Raw genomic sequence first — 17,707 nt, 5'->3', positions numbered from 1 at the left:
CATTTTGTTTATCTGTTCCTTAATTGATGGATATTTGTATTATTTCCATTTTTGGCTATTTATTTATGTATTTATGTAGAAGTTTTATTTAAATTTCAGGCAGTTAACATACACTGTAATATTAGTTTCAGGTGTACAATATAGTGATTCAACACCTCCATTTTTTTTTAAGATTTTATTTATTTATTCATGAGAGACAGAGAGAGAGAGAGAGAGGCAGAGACACAGGCAGAGGGAGAAGCAGGCTCCATGCAGGGAGTCCGATGTGGGACTTGATCCCAGGTCTCTAGGATCACACTCTGGGCCAAAGGCAGCACTAAACTGCTGAGCCACAGGGCTGCTCAACACTTCCGTTTGACACCTGACACTTGGTGCTCATCATAAGTGCCCTCCTTAATCCCCATCACCTATTTCACCCGTCCCCTCATCCGCCTTGCCTCTGGTATCCAACACTTTGTTCTCTGTCATTAAGAGTCTGTTTCCTGGTTTGTGCCTCTTTCTCTTTTTTACTCTTTGCTCATTTGTTTTGTTTCTTAAACTCTACATGTTACTCAGCCTTAAGAAAGAATGAAATCTTGCCATTTGCCATGATATGGATGGAGCTAGAGAGTATTAAGCTAAGTCAAATAAGTCAGAGAAAGACAAATATCGTATTTATTTTGTTTTTAATTCAGACTTTTGGATGTAGGAATGATTGTCTTACAGTGTACACTACTTATTTCTTTATAACTAATTCATTTGAGATATAGAGGCCAATATTGAAAAACTCACTCCTGGGATGGAACTTTTTAATCTTATTCCACAACATAGGATCATATATGATATATTATTTTATTATAAAGATGTAAGGCTGGCTAATTACATTCAAAGATAACATTCAGACTCCTTGGCCCTTTTACTTATTGCTTTGTGTACATATTTCTAACTTGTTTCTTGTCATATTCATCTTTGAACCCTTTGTATATTCGTATTACACCATACAAAGAATATAAGTCAACTTGACATTTGACTTAGAATAAGAAAACTTAATGTAGTAGTAACAAGTTTCAAACTGTGTGTTAATTTTAATTTTTGGTAGTTTATTCATTTAAAAAGATTTGTTGACTTTGCCTCTATGTCTGTCATTGTTGTAGGCAATGAAGATTATGACAGTGATAAGATGGTCTGTTTCTACCAGAATTCTGATCTGATGACATAAGAATATACATAAACATGAGATGAATGATCTATTTAAATTAGTGATACAAAATATAAAAGGTTATTTGGTATATCTCAGAATTTAAGTCTCAGAAGAGATATTTCTGATTAAGCCCAATTCCTAAGCTTTGTCCAAGATCACAGAGTTGAATAAATGACAGAAGTAGAACTAGGATCTCTGTTCTTTTTCAGTCCAAAATTCTTTCTCAATTATAGTTTTATAAAATGGCTTAAAGGAATTTATAATTAATTTTCCTTATCATATAAAGTACCTAGAAGCAAATTGGTAGGCAATACTGTTTTATTGTTCATTTACTTTACCCAACATAATATTTTTGAAGTTATTATAAAGTGTTAATACAATTAATAGATGTTTTCCCTATATTTAAAACAGTTAATAATTACTGTATATATTGCAAAGTGACTTTCTTGAAAATATTCTAAGCTGTGTTTCTTCCTGTTCATGCCTCAGCTAGCAAAACAAAATGTCTAGCAAAAATAAAATGATATAATATTTATAAAGCATTTAGAAAAGCACTTGTGTATAGTAAGCATTATATAGCATTTGTTTTCTTTCTTTTTTTTAAGAATTTATTTATTTATTCATGAGAGACACAGAGAGAGAGGCAGAGACATAGGCAGAGGGAGAAGCAGGCTTCCTGTGGGGAACCTGTTTTAGGACTCAGTCCCAGGACTCCGGGATCACGACCTGAGCCAAAGGCAGACGCTCAACCACTGAGCCACCCAGGGATCCCTATATAGCATTTCTTAAATAAAAGTATGTCACAGAGATAACTTTGTTTTTTAGAAAATGTATCAGTATGCATTTTTGTTTATTGGAATAAAATATCCTCATCTGTAGTAATGGATGCAAAGTTGTTGTTAGCTCAGATTCTGCTAAGAACTATTATAGTTCCCAATGGGATGGTGGAATATGTTAATGCAGGAGTAGAAAGCATTGTATCTTTCAGTTTACCATTTTAACTTACTCATTATTGTTTTATAGCATCAACTTAGACTTCTGGAGGCCCAAAAAAGAAACCAAGAAGTGGTTCTTCGTCGCAAAACTGAAGAGGCAAGTTAATGATTTGGAGGAAACGTCTGGCTTTGATGTAAATGATCTATTTCTGTAAACTAAGAGAATGAGTCAGTTTCTCTTGCTTTTTCAGGTTACAGCTCTTCGTAGGCAAGTGAGGCCCATGTCAGATAGAGTGGCTGGGAAAGTCACTCGAAAGCTGAGCTCATCTGATACCCCTGTTCAGGACATGGGTTCCACTGCAGCTGCTGTAGAAGCAGATGTATCAAGGGCAGGAGCCCAGCAGAAAATGAGAATTCCTGTGGCAAGAGTCCAGGCCTTACCAACGCCCACAACAAATGGAACCAGGTCAGTACAATTCTTCTATTCCTTCTGACATAATCTTTGTTGCACTATTACTAAATGTTGGACTTCAAAGAAAAACAGCTCGTTATTTGGCAGTGTATAATCAAATAAGCACATGAGTAATTATGCTGGTCTGTTTTTACTGTTTTTATATGATTATAGAAAAAAATATCAGAGGAAAGGATTGACTGGCCGAGTATTTACTTCTAAGACCGCTCGCATGAAGTGGCAGCTTCTTGAGCGCAGAGTCACGGACATCATCATGCAGAAAATGACTATTTCCAATATGGAGGCGGATATGAATAGACTCCTCAAGGTGTGGAAAATAGAAAGTAGATATGCTTTTCCTTCTCTGGCTTTTAATTTTAGTTTTCTGAATTTGAACTCTGGGTGAATTAATACTTAACAATTTTTTCCTTTTTTTTTGTGAGTTTTGATTACATTGTGTGTCATTTAATAGATAAAACATCATTTCATTTTTTTGTTTTGCTTTGTTTTAATTGTGGTAAGAACAGACAGCGTGGGATTGACCCTCTTAACACATTTTTAAGTGTTGTTAACTGTAGGCACAGTGTTGTACAGCAGACTTCTAGAATGTGTTCATCTTGTGTAGCTAAAACTTCATACCCATTGAACAGCACCCCCTCATTGTCCCTCCCCCCCAGTCCCTGGCAACCACCATTTTACTTAGTACATCTATGAGTTTGACTGTTTTAGATACCTCACATAAATGGAATCTTGATATATTTGTACTTCTGTGACTCATTTATTTCACTTAGCATAAAGTTCTTAAGGTTCTGGATGAATAATATTTCTTAAAGTCCAATCTGTTTTCTCAATAGCAACGGGAAGAACTCACAAAAAGACGAGAGAAACTTTCAAAAAGACGAGAAAAGATAGTCAAGGAGAGTGAAGAGGGAGATAAAAATGTGATTAACATCAACGAGGAGATGGAATCATTAACTGCTAATATAGATTACATCAATGACAGTATTTCTGATTGTCAAGCCAACATCATGCAGATGGAAGAAGCAAAGGTTTGTATGTGCAAAAAAATAGTTAATGGCTTAAGGAAGATATTTTCATATTTATCATTAAAAGCACTTTGAATTTTTAGATCAGTTGAATTTTAATATCAATTATATCAATTTTTATTGGTTTAATCTGATTCTTAGGTTTTACATGAATATCACTCCCTGCCTGCTCTCCAGATTTCTTCGTTGATTTGCGATATTATTTAAAATAAAAAATGTCTAAAAATGTATACAATTTATTAATCCACCATGAATTCTTAACTGCTCAAGTATGTTTTTTTCTTTTCAAAGAGCCCAGATGTTTCCTGGAGTAGAGATCTTATTTTACATTTTCAAGAAACAATAAGTTTAGTTAATAAAACTAACCAAGTGCTACCAAATAAATAATGAAATAATAGGCTTTTGCCTCTGAACACATTTGGCTCAAAGTAATGTTCATCATATGTCGGTTTGATGTAGGAAGAAGGAGAAACATTGGATGTTACTGCAGTCATTAATGCTTGCACACTTACAGAAGCCCGATATCTGCTAGATCACTTCTTGTCAATGGGTATCAATAAGGTATGATTAAACTACACTGTAATTGAAAACCTATTTTGATTAGTTCATTTTGTTTATCCTTCTCCAGTGACCCTTTCTTTTGTAATAAGTAAGACTTTTTTATAAATTGAAATGCATTCTTTTATCTTTCTTTAGAGTTAAGAAAAGTCAGCATTATTTAGCTCAATTCCGTTAGTTTGTCATCCATTGTACTCGTGTATTAGAACAGATAAACAACTTAAGAAATAATTCATCTTTTGCTTTAACAAAGGAAAAATGAAAAACCTCTTGGGGTTAGACAAATTTGATATCATAGCTTTGGTTTAATATTGATTCTTTAAAGCTCAAAAAGAATTGGAAAGGAAAAAATACAGTATCACTTCTCTCCTCTTTGTAAATGCATTAACCTGTCAACTATAAAAAACTTACACCTAAATGTTAAAGGTGATAATGATTTCTGACTCACCTTTTTTTTTTTTTTTTTTACCACTTTGGGACTGTGCTAGACCCTTTATTTCATGTTCTCCCACTTACTCTTTACAATGTGCTAGGAAGTAGGTGTTATTCATATCGTTTTGCTTACAAGGAAACTGAATCAAGAAGATAAGGTAATATGCTCAAAGTCACCAGACTAGTAAGTGGAGGAGCTTCAATTAATCAAGGTCTGATGTTAAATTCCATATGTCGTATACATTTGCGTTTTGATACAGATCTTTATGTAATAGAATCTGTTTTGTATGATCTAAGACAATTGTTATTGTTATTATTATTAGTAGTATTATGTTTTGGTGTCATTACAGGGTCTTCTGTTTTGGTGTCATTACAGGGTCTTCAGGCTGCTCAGAAAGAGGCTCAAATTAAAGTACTTGAAGGTCGGCTTAAACAAACTGAAATAACCAGTGCTACACAAAACCAGCTTCTATTCCATATGTTGAAAGAGAAAGCAGAATTAAATCCTGAGCTAGATGCTTTACTAGGCCATGCTTTACAAGGTAATTTGGACTAAATCTCAGTTAAATGAATTGCATGGTAGCTTTGCTCTTTGAGAATGCTATACTATATCTCTTTCCCCTATTGCTTGACTGAATAGATGCTGTATTTACTTATGTAATAATTATTCTTTCTTTAATTTGCATGTATAAATTTGGGGGATGTAATTATTGTCATTCCAACAAATGATTATCAACTTAAAAAGGCTTATTTAACCTTATTAAGCAATTAGTTTTTGTGGATCAACTAAGTTTCTGAATTGGTTATTTAAAATATTAACCAAGTTTCATTACTTTACTCTGCATATCTAACTGCCTTGAAAAATAATAAATGTTTTCTATGGCATCTATTCTATGTATCTTATAAATGGTACATAATCTTGTTTTATGTGGGAGTTCTTAACATTGGATCTGTTTTGATTGGAGTATTGCTTTTTGTTTCCTTTTTGCTGTTATTTACACAGATCTAGATAGCGTACCTTTAGGTAAGTATGTTTAGCTTTCTGTGTACCCTACAGCTGCATGAATTACTAATTGTTCATGTACACTAATTGTGGTACATTTTATGTTTAAAGTTTTTATTGGCAGCCAACTGGTTTTTGCATGATCTTTTTTGAAATATATCCATGACCACAAACATACTAAGTCTTTTGTCCTTCCTATTTAAAAACTATTAGATATTTAAAGAAGTAGGCTTTAGTTAATTTTCTCTTTTATTTTTTGACCTCCAGCTGTGGCTCCAGTTTCATAAGCCCTTCTTTCTCTTTCTTGTAGGAAAAAAATGGAGTATACATTTCTTTTTAGTTTTTAAATATATCTGTTAACTTGCATCTATTGTTTTAACCTCATAATTAACTTTCCTTAGCATATATCTTAGGTATATATTTGTCTTCAGTATATATTTGCTAGATTCTCGGCTATTCTTAATTTTTATAAAATTCAAAACATATATTTTAACTTTATAAATTAAATAAAATTCTTCAGATATTTTATATGAATAGACTGAAACAGTATTTATAATTATAATATTTTTAGATTAGAATGGGCTTTAGAGATCACCAAGTATTGAAATTTTCAACCTTTTTCTCTTGCCACTGTAACATTTACATGAATTATACCCACCCATTAATAATATCTCTGCTCCTGTTAGTGATTATACACATGAAGGACCAGGAGTATCAGGGCAATTTTATTACTTGAGATTTTTCTAAATGATTATTTTGGAGTGGTTTTTATTTAATTAAAATTATTTCAAAATCTTATCTGATTCTAAGTACACAGCTGCCAAAAGTTTTTTAAATGCTGATGAGTAGGGGATCCCTGGGTGGCTCAGTGGTTTAGCGCCTGCCTTTGGCCCAGGGCATGATCCTGGAGTCCTGGGATTGAGTCCCATGTCAGGCTCCCTGCGTGGAGCCTGCTTCTCCCTCTGCTTGTGTCTCTGCCTTTCTCTCTCTCTCTCTCTCTCTCTCTGTCTCTCATGAATGAATAAATAAAATCTTAAAAAAAATGCTTTTAAGTAAAGGAAAGGACTATAACTGAAAGAGTAAATGTACTTACCTGTATGTGTCATTAGAATTTAAATATAATCTATACATCTGAATTAGTTTTAAATAAGATGTTACACAAATAAAATACATGAGCTATTTGATTTTTTTTGATGTTTATACCACATGTTAATCTCAACATAGTATTTCCTTGAGATCAATTGTATAATATATGTGTGGAAAGGCCACTACTTTTAATCTACTCATGATATAACAAGTACAGGTAGAAAAAGTAGGATTGGTTATATCCTGACCAAGACTGCCCAAGTTCCTGGAGTATAACTAGAATTTTTTTAACATTCCATGTGTTATCAGGCATGTTTCTTCTCCTCTTCTTCTCTCTCCTCCCTCTCCTGCTCCTTGTTTTTTTTCTTTCTGGCCCAACCTATAGTAATAAGTGAATTCTTATTTAAGTCTACTGTCTCTTTTAACTTGGTAGAAAGTGCAAATGTCCTTCTTGATATCCTTTTGTGCAAAAGATATTAAACTGCTAATTTGATGGGTAGTGCTACTTTTTCACAACCTTCAAACAACTTTCATTTATCTACAGCTGAAAAAGGGTCAGAAGCAGAGAGTGGCAACCCATTCAGCTGAGCTAACCTGTGTCTCTATGACTGAAATCTGCGCTAGAGACGGGGGCCATAATCTAGCCCAGAGGTGCTTGGAGGAAAAACATGGAAGGAGAAACAAAATGGAAGTTAGATCGGCAGAAGCTAGAGAACTGTACTTAACTCCTATTGTACCTCAAGCGTTGGGATAAGTGCTAGGATTCAAATAAGATCTAAAATCTTTCTCTCATTGACTTGATGCCTTGCATCAAGTGAGAGACTATGAACAGAGTATGATACATTCAGTGAGGGCAGTGATTGAAATGTATACAGGGAGTTATAGGAACACTGAGTGATGCCACCCAACAAGAATGGAGGAGTTGATAAAAGCTTTTTGGAGGAGATGACATTTGAGCTGGAACACAAAAGAAGAAAAAGAGTTAGCTAGGCAAAGACAAGGTGGAAAGGGAACAGAGAAGAGTCACTCCAGGCAATGACCAAATTAAAACACAGAGACTTAGCCACAATGTTGTGTGCATGGTTGGTGCCCTCAGCAACAAGCACATGGCATAGAACAATGGAACATAAGGCTAGAAGGTGGGCCTTGCTAATATGTGTGTGCTTTTTGTAGCCCTTGAAGATAATCTTTATTATCCTCTTCTTTTTCCCTATGTTAGGGTCCCTAAGATCATACCTATCTTTGGAGACTTGCTATGGGGCTCAGCATATTATTGTATTCATAGCAAGAGTTCATGAGAGCAGTGTAGGAAGGATGCACAGCTGGATCACAAGGGTAAAAAAACCTCACAGATGTAGTCTGGAGGAATCCATGTCCAGTTTTCCTTATGCTCTCTCCCTTCTGTGGGAGATAGAATGATCCTTTCCCTCTGGAAGGAAAATGCAGCAGCATGTGTACAACGTTTATGCCCAGGCAAGTTCATTAGACACTTAGAACCTGAGGAAGCTTAGACCCCTTTTCCTGGGGACTGGTCACGTAGGTGCCATCTACATAGTATGTACCAGGATTCAAGACTCCAGAAGGAAAGCAGAAGCTTAGCATAGACCATGTTATTCTATGGTCTAGGCACAACTATTCTAGGTACAGTACCTTCATAAGTTAACTAATGACAGGGGACGCTCTGAGAATCAAATTTCCAGATGCCAGACAAAGTCCCACTTTGCAAACAGGCCTTTTTAAGGATAGTGGTCTTTGGGCTTCTATGTTAACTCTTTTGTATACACTTTATTTTAATGACTTAAAAAAATAACTTAAAGACTTAAAAATACCTGGTTAACTTCCAGTGAAGTAAGACTGTACAACTTTACACTAAATAAAAATGGACTTTAAGGTATTCAGGAGTTGCAAGTCTCTGCCTTTAGCTTTAATTCTGTGATAAAAAAGGAAGCTGGTAGTGGGCTAGATGTGTATTCTCAGAGTTAACAGGTTAGTAGTGACTGTGGTGCTCAGACTAAGCTCAATCCTGGAGAGGAGTCTGATTTGATGACTTTCTGGGTGGGGGCTTCTATCCTTTTGCCAGGTTGGTTATGTTAAACCATAATTCCTAATTATTTATACATGTATTAGCAGGAGTTTTTACTAAGCACTCTCATGATGTTTAACATACTAACTGGTTTCATACTAACTGGCCTCTACAAGAAAAATACTAGCCATTCTTAGCCCATTTTTATATATGTGAAAATAAAGACTAGTTTCTCATTTCTCTATAATCTCATGTTCAGTATTGTCAAGTCACCTTAGCCCTCAGTTATCCTGTCCGCGAACAAGTCGTCGAGCCTCCCTCTAGTGGTGGGCTTTGAGATACACATTGCCTTCAAGACCATCGTTTTCTTCACTTCAGAAAATAAATTCCCTTTGTATGGGTCCTAGGTAGGCTCCCTTTGCTGCGAAGAAAGAGAGCATCAGAGAAAGGAATTAGTTGTCTGCGATCCACATGTATAAAATAAAAAGTTAAAAGGGAATGAATTATACATATTTTTCATTAATAGATGTCATTTATACTGTCTTTACTTTTGTGGATTCGTTCTATAATAATATGTGTATGTTTTAAAAACCTGCCCTATGTTTGGGGCTCACTGACATTTTAAATAATTTACTTTTGGTGGCTGTTTGATTTACAGACTTCCTACTAGTTTACTTGTTTGCTTTTCCTCCTCTTTTTTTACTCCTCCGTTACAGTTATTCTGAAATAGTGGTAATTTACTTGTATTTATTTATAAAACTGTTGCATGCAAATCTATTGTTTTTGTCTTTTATGTACCTGTGAGTGAGCTGCATGCTGATGTGTAACTTCTAAATACCTTTTACACATGCACACACTCTTACTCTTTACTTGGAAACAAAAATAAAAAAGGAAGATACCTAAGTAAGTTGGCATACTGATTAAAATACAGCAAGTATGTTTATACTTACATAGTTTTTGAATTTGGCTTAGTACATCAAAGGGAGCTCATGCAGCATCTACTTTAATCTTGTACTTTACTCTGTTTTTTCATATATTTGAATGACACGGGATAAATACATTCTCTGAAAAATAGATACAATTATCCATACTCTGATAGATACATGATCTCATTTCCATCCTGTGAATGTTGTTCTTCTGTGTTTTATGATCTGAACTTGTGATTTTCTTACTTTGAATACTTTTTCTCATTTTAGGACACATAATCAGAGGGGTTTCTTAGAAATATTTTTCTACATTTCTATTTGGATTCAGTTACTAAAACCAAACTGCCCATATTGAGATGTTGGGCTGATGATATTAATTATGACATAGGGATTGCAGTCATTCAAATTTTGACATGTGGGTAATACTTCGGTTTCGGACACTTTTTTTTTTTTTTTAGAAAATGTAGAGGATAGTACTGATGAAGAAGCACCTTTAAACAGCCCAGGATCAGAAGGAAGGTAAGAGAGCCTTTAGAAACTTAATAGATTTTACTTGTTTCTGTAATATTTTAATTACTTTTATCTTGCTCCTTCAAAAAATTACCATCAACTAATTTGAATTTTATGGCTAAGTGAATAACATGAGAAACAATATTATGGAAGCCAAACTAAGTCATACTTAACCACCACAAATTTTAAAATAAAAATACCAAGATATTTAAGGAAAAAAATGAATTATTTTTTAATTAGTTCATTTTGTTTTTAAATGTTGTCTTTTCTTCCCCATAAATATATAAGGTGTTTTCTATAGTTATAAACATAGAAGACATCCAGTTTTCTATAATAACTTCCCTTTTAATCTGTGATTAATTACTTATTTGTGTATAGCACGCTGTCTTCAGATCTTATGAAACTTTGTGGTGAAGTGAAACCTAAAAGCAAGGTAAGGAGAATTGAAAAGAGCAGGTAAGCACCCTTTCCCACTGTTTTTGTTATCACTATTAAACACAGATTTCAGGGCCACCTGGGTGGCTCAGTTGGTTAAGATTTTGGCTCAGGTCATGATCTCAGAGTTGTGAGATTGAGCCTCCTGTCTGGCTCAATAAACAAATAAACAAATGCCTCAGACCCTTAGTAAGTTAATAAATTGGCATACTTTAACAGAGCTCCCATGTGTAAGAAATTTAGTTCTATAATTATCATATTCTCCTTTGAAAAAAATTATATTGAAACATTTCTGCTTTGTGGAGCTTGTGTTTTACTGCATTATTGTACTTTTTCCCTGGAAAAGATATAATTGTGGAGATCAATTATTTTTTTTTTCCAAATTTTTCCTAAAAGTTTTATCACCCATTAAGGAAGTTATATGCTAATTTATTAAAGTCACCTAAATTTCCTAACAATAAAAGATATTGTAGATCCTATAGTGGCATATAGCATGAATTTGCAAAATTTGTAAATTGGCAGGAAACTTTTGAAATTGTAACATTCTAGTATGTTCTTAAGTGTTTCATATTTATTTTGTTAAATTAGTATCCTGAGGAGGTTTGAATAATAAGCCAACTCTTAATCATCATGATATATTAAAAATTAGTGAGGCTATAATGCATATTTGTTAGAAAAACATTGGTGACACATGCTGTTAAATGCGTAAGATACACATGGTCTGTTTCAGATTGAATAGCATTTGATAATAGATGAATTAACTAACCATCTTAAGATGTTTAAAAACCTAGTAGTGCTTAGTAAATATTTGTTAAGTGAATGGAAAGAATCAGAACCGGAAAGAATAACCTTGTGCATATGGATTCAGACAAATTGAAGGCTCATAGTGAATAGGTACTGTAAATGAGTAATTTGGCTGTAGAATAATGAGGAGAGGTCATTGTGATTACCTGGACAGGACATGCTTCATCTAAGCAAATAACCACCACTTAGCTCTTGCTCATATTTGCCACAAGGAGTTATAGGCCTGAGATTATTAGGTCTTCTGTTTGTTTTCAAAGAAGCTGTAAATAAAGATTTTTGTGTAGGATTTCCTGATCTTTAAAACACTGGTCAAGCCAATCAAAAAACATATCCAGACTGTATGTATGATCCTTGAACTACTGGCTTTGCAACACGTGGTTGGTATTTTATTATTCTAAGAGGCTAAGCAGAAGTTACCCAAACTCAAAGAAAACATCCTAGTATGGTTTGGATCCCATCTTAAGTCCAGGAGGGAATCTATTATGGTCCTGAAAGTCTTTCAGGCCCTATGAGAGTCTACTTATTCATACCCTGCTGGGATGCCAGAGAGAGGTGTGAAGTGTGGCCCTAAAGGTCATCTCTTTAAGCAACTGATGTGATTAGGAATTCCTAAGGAAATGATTCCTCTCTGCCTTGGACTAGTGGCAGTGACGAGAACTGATGATATAAAAAACTGGTTGGAGGGCTTACTTTTCTCAGAAATTTTCTGAGTTAATACTTTTGATCTGCAAAGATACCTGGAAGGATCTCATATCATATATTTTTTATCACTGAAAGAGTAAAATTGACTCTTTACGTTAAATAGGTATGTACCAGCATTATGCTAAGTACAGGGGATATAAAGTTGAATAAAACAAGTGTGTTAGTTAGCTCTTTAGAGGCTTATCATCTGGTAAACACTGTGATTATCCTTTAATATCTTAGTGATAATAACAACTGAGCAAAAACAGCGTAGTCAGTTTTCAAGAGTAAGGAAAGGAATGTATATAGTGAGTTTAGATTCTAGGAAAATAACCTTCCCCTACTTTACTGTGCCACCAAGAGCTGGTGCAGGCTGGTGTTGATTTATCTAGCAGGCATGTTAAAAACACAGCTAAGGCATCAGGAAAACAAAGTCACAACTAAGAAGCAGATTTAAAAAGTAAAATTTTTAAAAATATAAAATTTTAAAAATATAAAATTTTGATATCAAAATAAAATTTAAAACTAAAAATGATATTAAATAAAGCATTTAAACATAAGAAAAATCAGAATTTAGTTGAGCTTACCTGCAGTTAACTTTTGGTTTCATTTCTTTCTTTTTTACAAAAATTCTTTGTTGAGGGAGCTGGCCACGAGTGGCAGGGTAGCACAGTCATATTGGTGACAAGTTGCTTGTTTTTGAATCTGACTTTGCCACTTGCTAGTTGTGAGACTTTGGGTAAATTACTTTCTCTGTGCCTTAGTTTCCTCATTTGTGAATTTTGATAATGGTAGTATATGCTAATATAATAAAGTGTTTGAACAATGTCTGGCATACAATAAATACAACATAAATGTTGGCTATTACTATGGCATTTAAAGGTCTTATCTGGCTATAGCTCTGGCTTGTCACTATCTTACATGCTATGTTTGACACACTTGCTAGGAAATGACATGCTAAATGTTTTTACCTATTTCAAACTAATATTAAATCTCTTTTCCCTAATCCTCTCTGCAAAAGTTTGCTCCTGATTGCTTTTCCTTCCATTCTCTGACTAGGCCCGAAGGAGAACCACCACTCAAATGGAATTGCTGTATGCAGATAGCAGTGAACTAGCTTCAGACACTAGTACAGGAGATGCCTCCTTGCCTGGCCCTCTTACACCTGTTGCAGAAGGGCAAGAGATTGGAATGAATACAGAGACAAGTGGTACTTCTGCTAGGGAAAAAGAGCTCCCTCCCCCATCTGGCTTCCCTTCTAAGATAGGCAGCATGTAAGTCTGGCCCAGCTACACTAACTTCCTTTCTTTTGGCTTTTCTTTTTTGTTTACTTTCTCTTTTTTTTGTTTTTTATATGCATGTTGCTAATTTCTTATTTCTATTTTTAAAAATTATGTAAATAAGATCCCTGGTTTTCAAAGGAATTTGTTAGGTATTTTCTCCCCTAATTTTTTTGACATTTGAAGTCATTTAAGATGAGATATTCTTTGTTCAATTGTATTGCTTGTTTTCTAAGTTTTAGGATCATTCTTAAGGGTTGTAATTTTCATAAAGGCGGAGTTAAAAATTACAGACAAAATTTATTTAGAAACACCTAAAATCAGGTAGTTATATCTATAAAACCATTATATAAAACAGAAGCTTTAAAGTCTCAAATTTGCTCTAAATTAATGTACGTCCTAGTTCTAAGAGTCTGGTAAGGATAGCAAACCTTTGCCAATAACCCTATAAAGAAAATGAAATATCAATTACAAACTTAATCATTTTAAGCTTTCCTTATTTTTTGCCTTAAAGCACATTGCATTGCATGTCTGGGAATAGAGTATGCACAACATATTTTTATTGATATTATCAAAGATTTGAAGGAGGAAATATTCTCCCATTTATGATACTCTCCCATTTATGATAATATGAACAAAAAACGTTCTGTTCAAAACAAAACTTATTTAGAATTTTCACTACTGTCTTGAGGACAAAGATTTCTCTACCAAGCTAGTATGTGTGTGTATGCTATGTGTGTTTGTGTATTTTGATAGTTATGTTAAAATCAGATCAGTCATTCACTAGTAAAGATTTTTAATGACATTTTTTCAAAGTAACCCTTGCATATGATCTAGCAAATGATTTATAGAATGAATACTTTACTGCACTGAGGACTATTGCCCAAAAAAATGGCACATATTATATGACTCTACAAATAATAAAATATAACAAACTTTCCCCTTTTGAGTATCTTTTTCCCATAACTTCCTTCTTTAAAAAAATTTTTTTTAAAACCTCTTTCATTTTATGAAGATATTTCTGTCATCTTCCATTCACTAAGCACATCTGCTATCTTTAGATCCAAATTTAATTTTAATGATGGCAACTTGCTTGCATGTGCTTGATGTAGCCTATGCAATTAACTAAATTAACTATTGGATTTGCTGATAGATTGCTAACCAGTATAGCTAATGGCTTCAGTGCTTTTTTGATAAGATGACTGTTGAAGAAATGCTTTTGGTGAAGGTAGTAATATAAACAGAACAGACTTTAGTAACAGATTTAAATAGAGACTTTTGGAACTTCAAGACTAAATCTATGGCCTGGAAACCAGATTCAGGTAATACCTTCCTTTTGCCCTCCTCTATTTTCATTCTTAAAGTGTATCCTTTTTGACAGGTTGTAGAATATATGTTTTGGACTCTTACTTCACATGATCTATTTTCAGGTTTTAATAAATTCAAATGCTTGTGTCATTCTATAAAAATTTAAGTTGGACATGTTTGGTGTGGTAACTCTTAAGAAGTCATTACTGCGGACTTACTGCACGATGTAAAATAATTTACTCAGGTGGCCCCTATGATAAATAAATGAATAAATAGATGAAGGATTTTTAAAATGTGATTTCTTTTGATTAGAAAAGTCAGACGCATAAAGTTTAAATATTTAGTTTTCACTTTCAAATAGGAATCATGTAAACCCACTCTGGTAATCTTGCCTTCTAATTCCTTTTTTTTATGAATATAACTAGCCAATGATAGGAAAAAATTCATTTTTGAATCAAAATTCATTACTACTATACACAAAAATAATAGTTTTAAATTGTGTTTTTTTAAATTGTTAATTACATAGTGACTATTTGACATTTAAAGGTTACAATAAGAATGTTTTTGTTACTACAATTTATGTAGTTAAAAAAATAATAAAATAAAATTTATGTAGTTATTAATATCTAAATACTAGTTAGGTTAAATTATTGTGTGTTATTTGTGTGTCTGTGTGATTACCTATAGTACTATTTTTGACTATGTCTACATATTCGTTAAATCTTATTGTTTCTAACAATTCTTATATTTTTATTCTTGTAAGACTGTAAAGATGAGTTTTTTCAACTGAAACAATTCTAATCAACCTAATCACTTATGTTTAAAATAAACTTAATTTGAACTATTTGGCGGTGTAGCATTGATATTTACATTCAAAGATAATAGGTTTGCTTATATTTAATAAGATTGCCAATTTATAAGTTAAATATATAGATGTCAACTTCCATCAACTAATTACTCAGATAATATATTCCCATCCTATTTTTGTATTTTGTTCCCAGTAATACTTTCTCAAGTTCCAGTTATTAATATGTTAAAAATTTTAGGTTGAGTACCTGCCAAACAATGTATATATTTAAAATTTGATGATTAAGGAGTCTTTTTCTATTTTAGTTCCAGACAGTCATCTCTATCAGAAAAAAAAATGCCAGAGCCTTCCCCTATAACCAGGAGAAAAGCATATGAGAAAGCAGAAAAATCAAAGGCCAAGGAACAAAAACAGTAAGTTACCCATACTTTTTATCAACTAGATTGCATAAAATGTCTGCTGTACATAAATGCTAAAGGATAACAGTGAAGCTATTTTCCATATGTAGGCTGGCTCTTTGGTTATGACAGATTTGACTAATAGACCATCAAGTTAGCTGTTGGCTTGGCTAAATGTTTCTTGGTCACACACACACCTGGAAAAATATTTGAACATTTGCCCCTAATCATGTTCTCTTATTTATTTTTCTATTATTTGTGCATATCATTGTAAAAATTTATATACACTTGAGATGAACTGTGTCTGTATTTCAGGTGGTCTTCTAGAAAAATTTGAAATTAATTTGACTGTTAAAACTGACATCGACTTTACCTCTTTAGAGTAGCTGACAAAAAACAAGTGTTAGTCATAGGGTGTATTAGTTGTGCCATTTTCTTGCTGTTCTTTTATACTTAAATTGTTTTTCTGCTGAAATCTGTTAAAACTATTTGTGTGTTTTGTGAGGGTTATTTACTTAACAGTACATAGTATAATCTGATGATCCACTTAACTGGACATTTTAAAATTGCAACATTGCAACATGGAGAAAGTTGAATGAATGGGTGAGAGCCACTGTCCCCTCTCTACCCTGTGGCACACTCACTCCCCCTCATGTCACCTGAGGTGCTGCATGTGGCAAGTATCAGTGCCGGTCTACATTTAAATATTAGTAAAGCTTATTTTTTTTTTAACATAAAAATAAGCAAAAAGGAGTTTCATTATGTTTTCTGTGCCCAAGTGGACAATCTTATAACATCCTCTCCCCCATGACAACACACTTTACTTTGACCACTGGTTTGGCTGACTTGAGTGTCATGGAAATTATCCTTCTAATCATCCTTGCTTCCTCTATTTAAAGATATAATTTACCTGTTTTTACTGGATTGAATGTCTGAAGGATAATTGGGGGGTGGGGAATGGAGCAAATAAGTAATAACATAAAAGTGAGTGAATCCTTGAAAAAACAAATCGCTCTTAAATACTGTGCCTCTCTTTCTCCATCTGTCAAGCGAGTAACTTGGTTTTAACTCTAAAATTGTATAATTTTAAATTTGACTTGCTTTATTTGTAATGGCTTTAGATTTCAGCAGATAGAACTTTTTCTTTAGTGCCATCTTGTGGGCAATGTGACAAAATCCAGTGGAAAAGTTTTTTTTTTTTTTTTTTTTTTTTTAAACTAGGATGGAAGGAATTCTTTAATGAAAAGCTTTTTTAAAAAAGCATGTTTCTTATAACATTTCTAACAAATCATAACCAATTAAAGCCACCTATTTAATGTTCTTTTTTTCTTGTAGCTCAGATTCTGGAACCTCAGAGGCTAGTCTTTCACCTCCTTCCTCCCCACCAAGCCGACCCCGTAATGAACTGAATGTTTTTAACCGTCTTACTGTTTCTCAGGGAAACACATCAGTTCAGCAGGATAAGTAAGTCTTTATGGAAAAGAGCCCCTCTACTTATTACAGTTTTCTGAACCTTTAAATACAGCCTGTAGAAAACGTTTAGCCATCTCTTTGTGTGGGAGATGAAATCTGATGTGTTTGCCATATTTGATGTGTTTTTCCAATGGGAAATGAACCATCTAGAAAAGATTAGAGAAAATTATTTTCCTGCTGAACATTATTCCCTGTTGTAGATTTGCATTGCTCTACTTTCAGCACTTGTCTTGCCTTTTCTAAGTAAATTAGAATTGAAATATCTTTGAGACCACTTGAAATTTAAATTTCTTGGGATTCTTCAGCCTCTCTGAGCCCACAAAAGCCTCTAATCCAGATAGACTGAGTTGAAAAGAGGCAAATTATTTTA

The 17,707-nt window shown here is 33.6% G+C and overlaps 1 protein-coding gene across 20 annotated transcripts in view; it reads left to right on the top strand.

Moving 5' to 3' along the window:
• KIF21A (kinesin family member 21A) overlaps positions 1-17,707 on the top strand; it is a 147,223-nt gene that overhangs the window by 107,317 nt on the left and 22,199 nt on the right. For 11 of the 20 annotated variants that reach the window (XM_038577264.1, XM_038577259.1, XM_038577255.1 and 8 more), the window contains 12 exons: positions 2,204-2,272; positions 2,367-2,581; positions 2,741-2,894; positions 3,421-3,615; positions 4,072-4,173; positions 4,979-5,144; positions 5,606-5,626; positions 10,099-10,159; positions 10,529-10,583; positions 13,130-13,344; positions 15,772-15,879; positions 17,200-17,328. In XM_038577264.1, the coding sequence (XP_038433192.1) occupies positions 2,204-2,272; positions 2,367-2,581; positions 2,741-2,894; positions 3,421-3,615; positions 4,072-4,173; positions 4,979-5,144; positions 5,606-5,626; positions 10,099-10,159; positions 10,529-10,583; positions 13,130-13,344; positions 15,772-15,879; positions 17,200-17,328 (1,490 nt within the window). The remainder of the gene's footprint in view (positions 1-2,203; positions 2,273-2,366; positions 2,582-2,740; positions 2,895-3,420; positions 3,616-4,071; positions 4,174-4,978; positions 5,145-5,605; positions 5,627-10,098; positions 10,160-10,528; positions 10,584-13,129; positions 13,345-15,771; positions 15,880-17,199; positions 17,329-17,707) is intronic. The other 9 variants (XM_038577272.1, XM_038577271.1, XM_038577270.1 and 6 more) reach the window with 2 other exon arrangements.

The sequence above is a fragment of the Canis lupus genome, chromosome 27 (assembly GCF_011100685.1).
Source record: "Canis lupus familiaris isolate Mischka breed German Shepherd chromosome 27, alternate assembly UU_Cfam_GSD_1.0, whole genome shotgun sequence".
NCBI lineage: Eukaryota > Metazoa > Chordata > Mammalia > Carnivora > Canidae > Canis > Canis lupus.
Note: the sequence above shows the minus strand (reverse complement) of the source record. Positions and strands in the feature narration are given on the sequence as shown.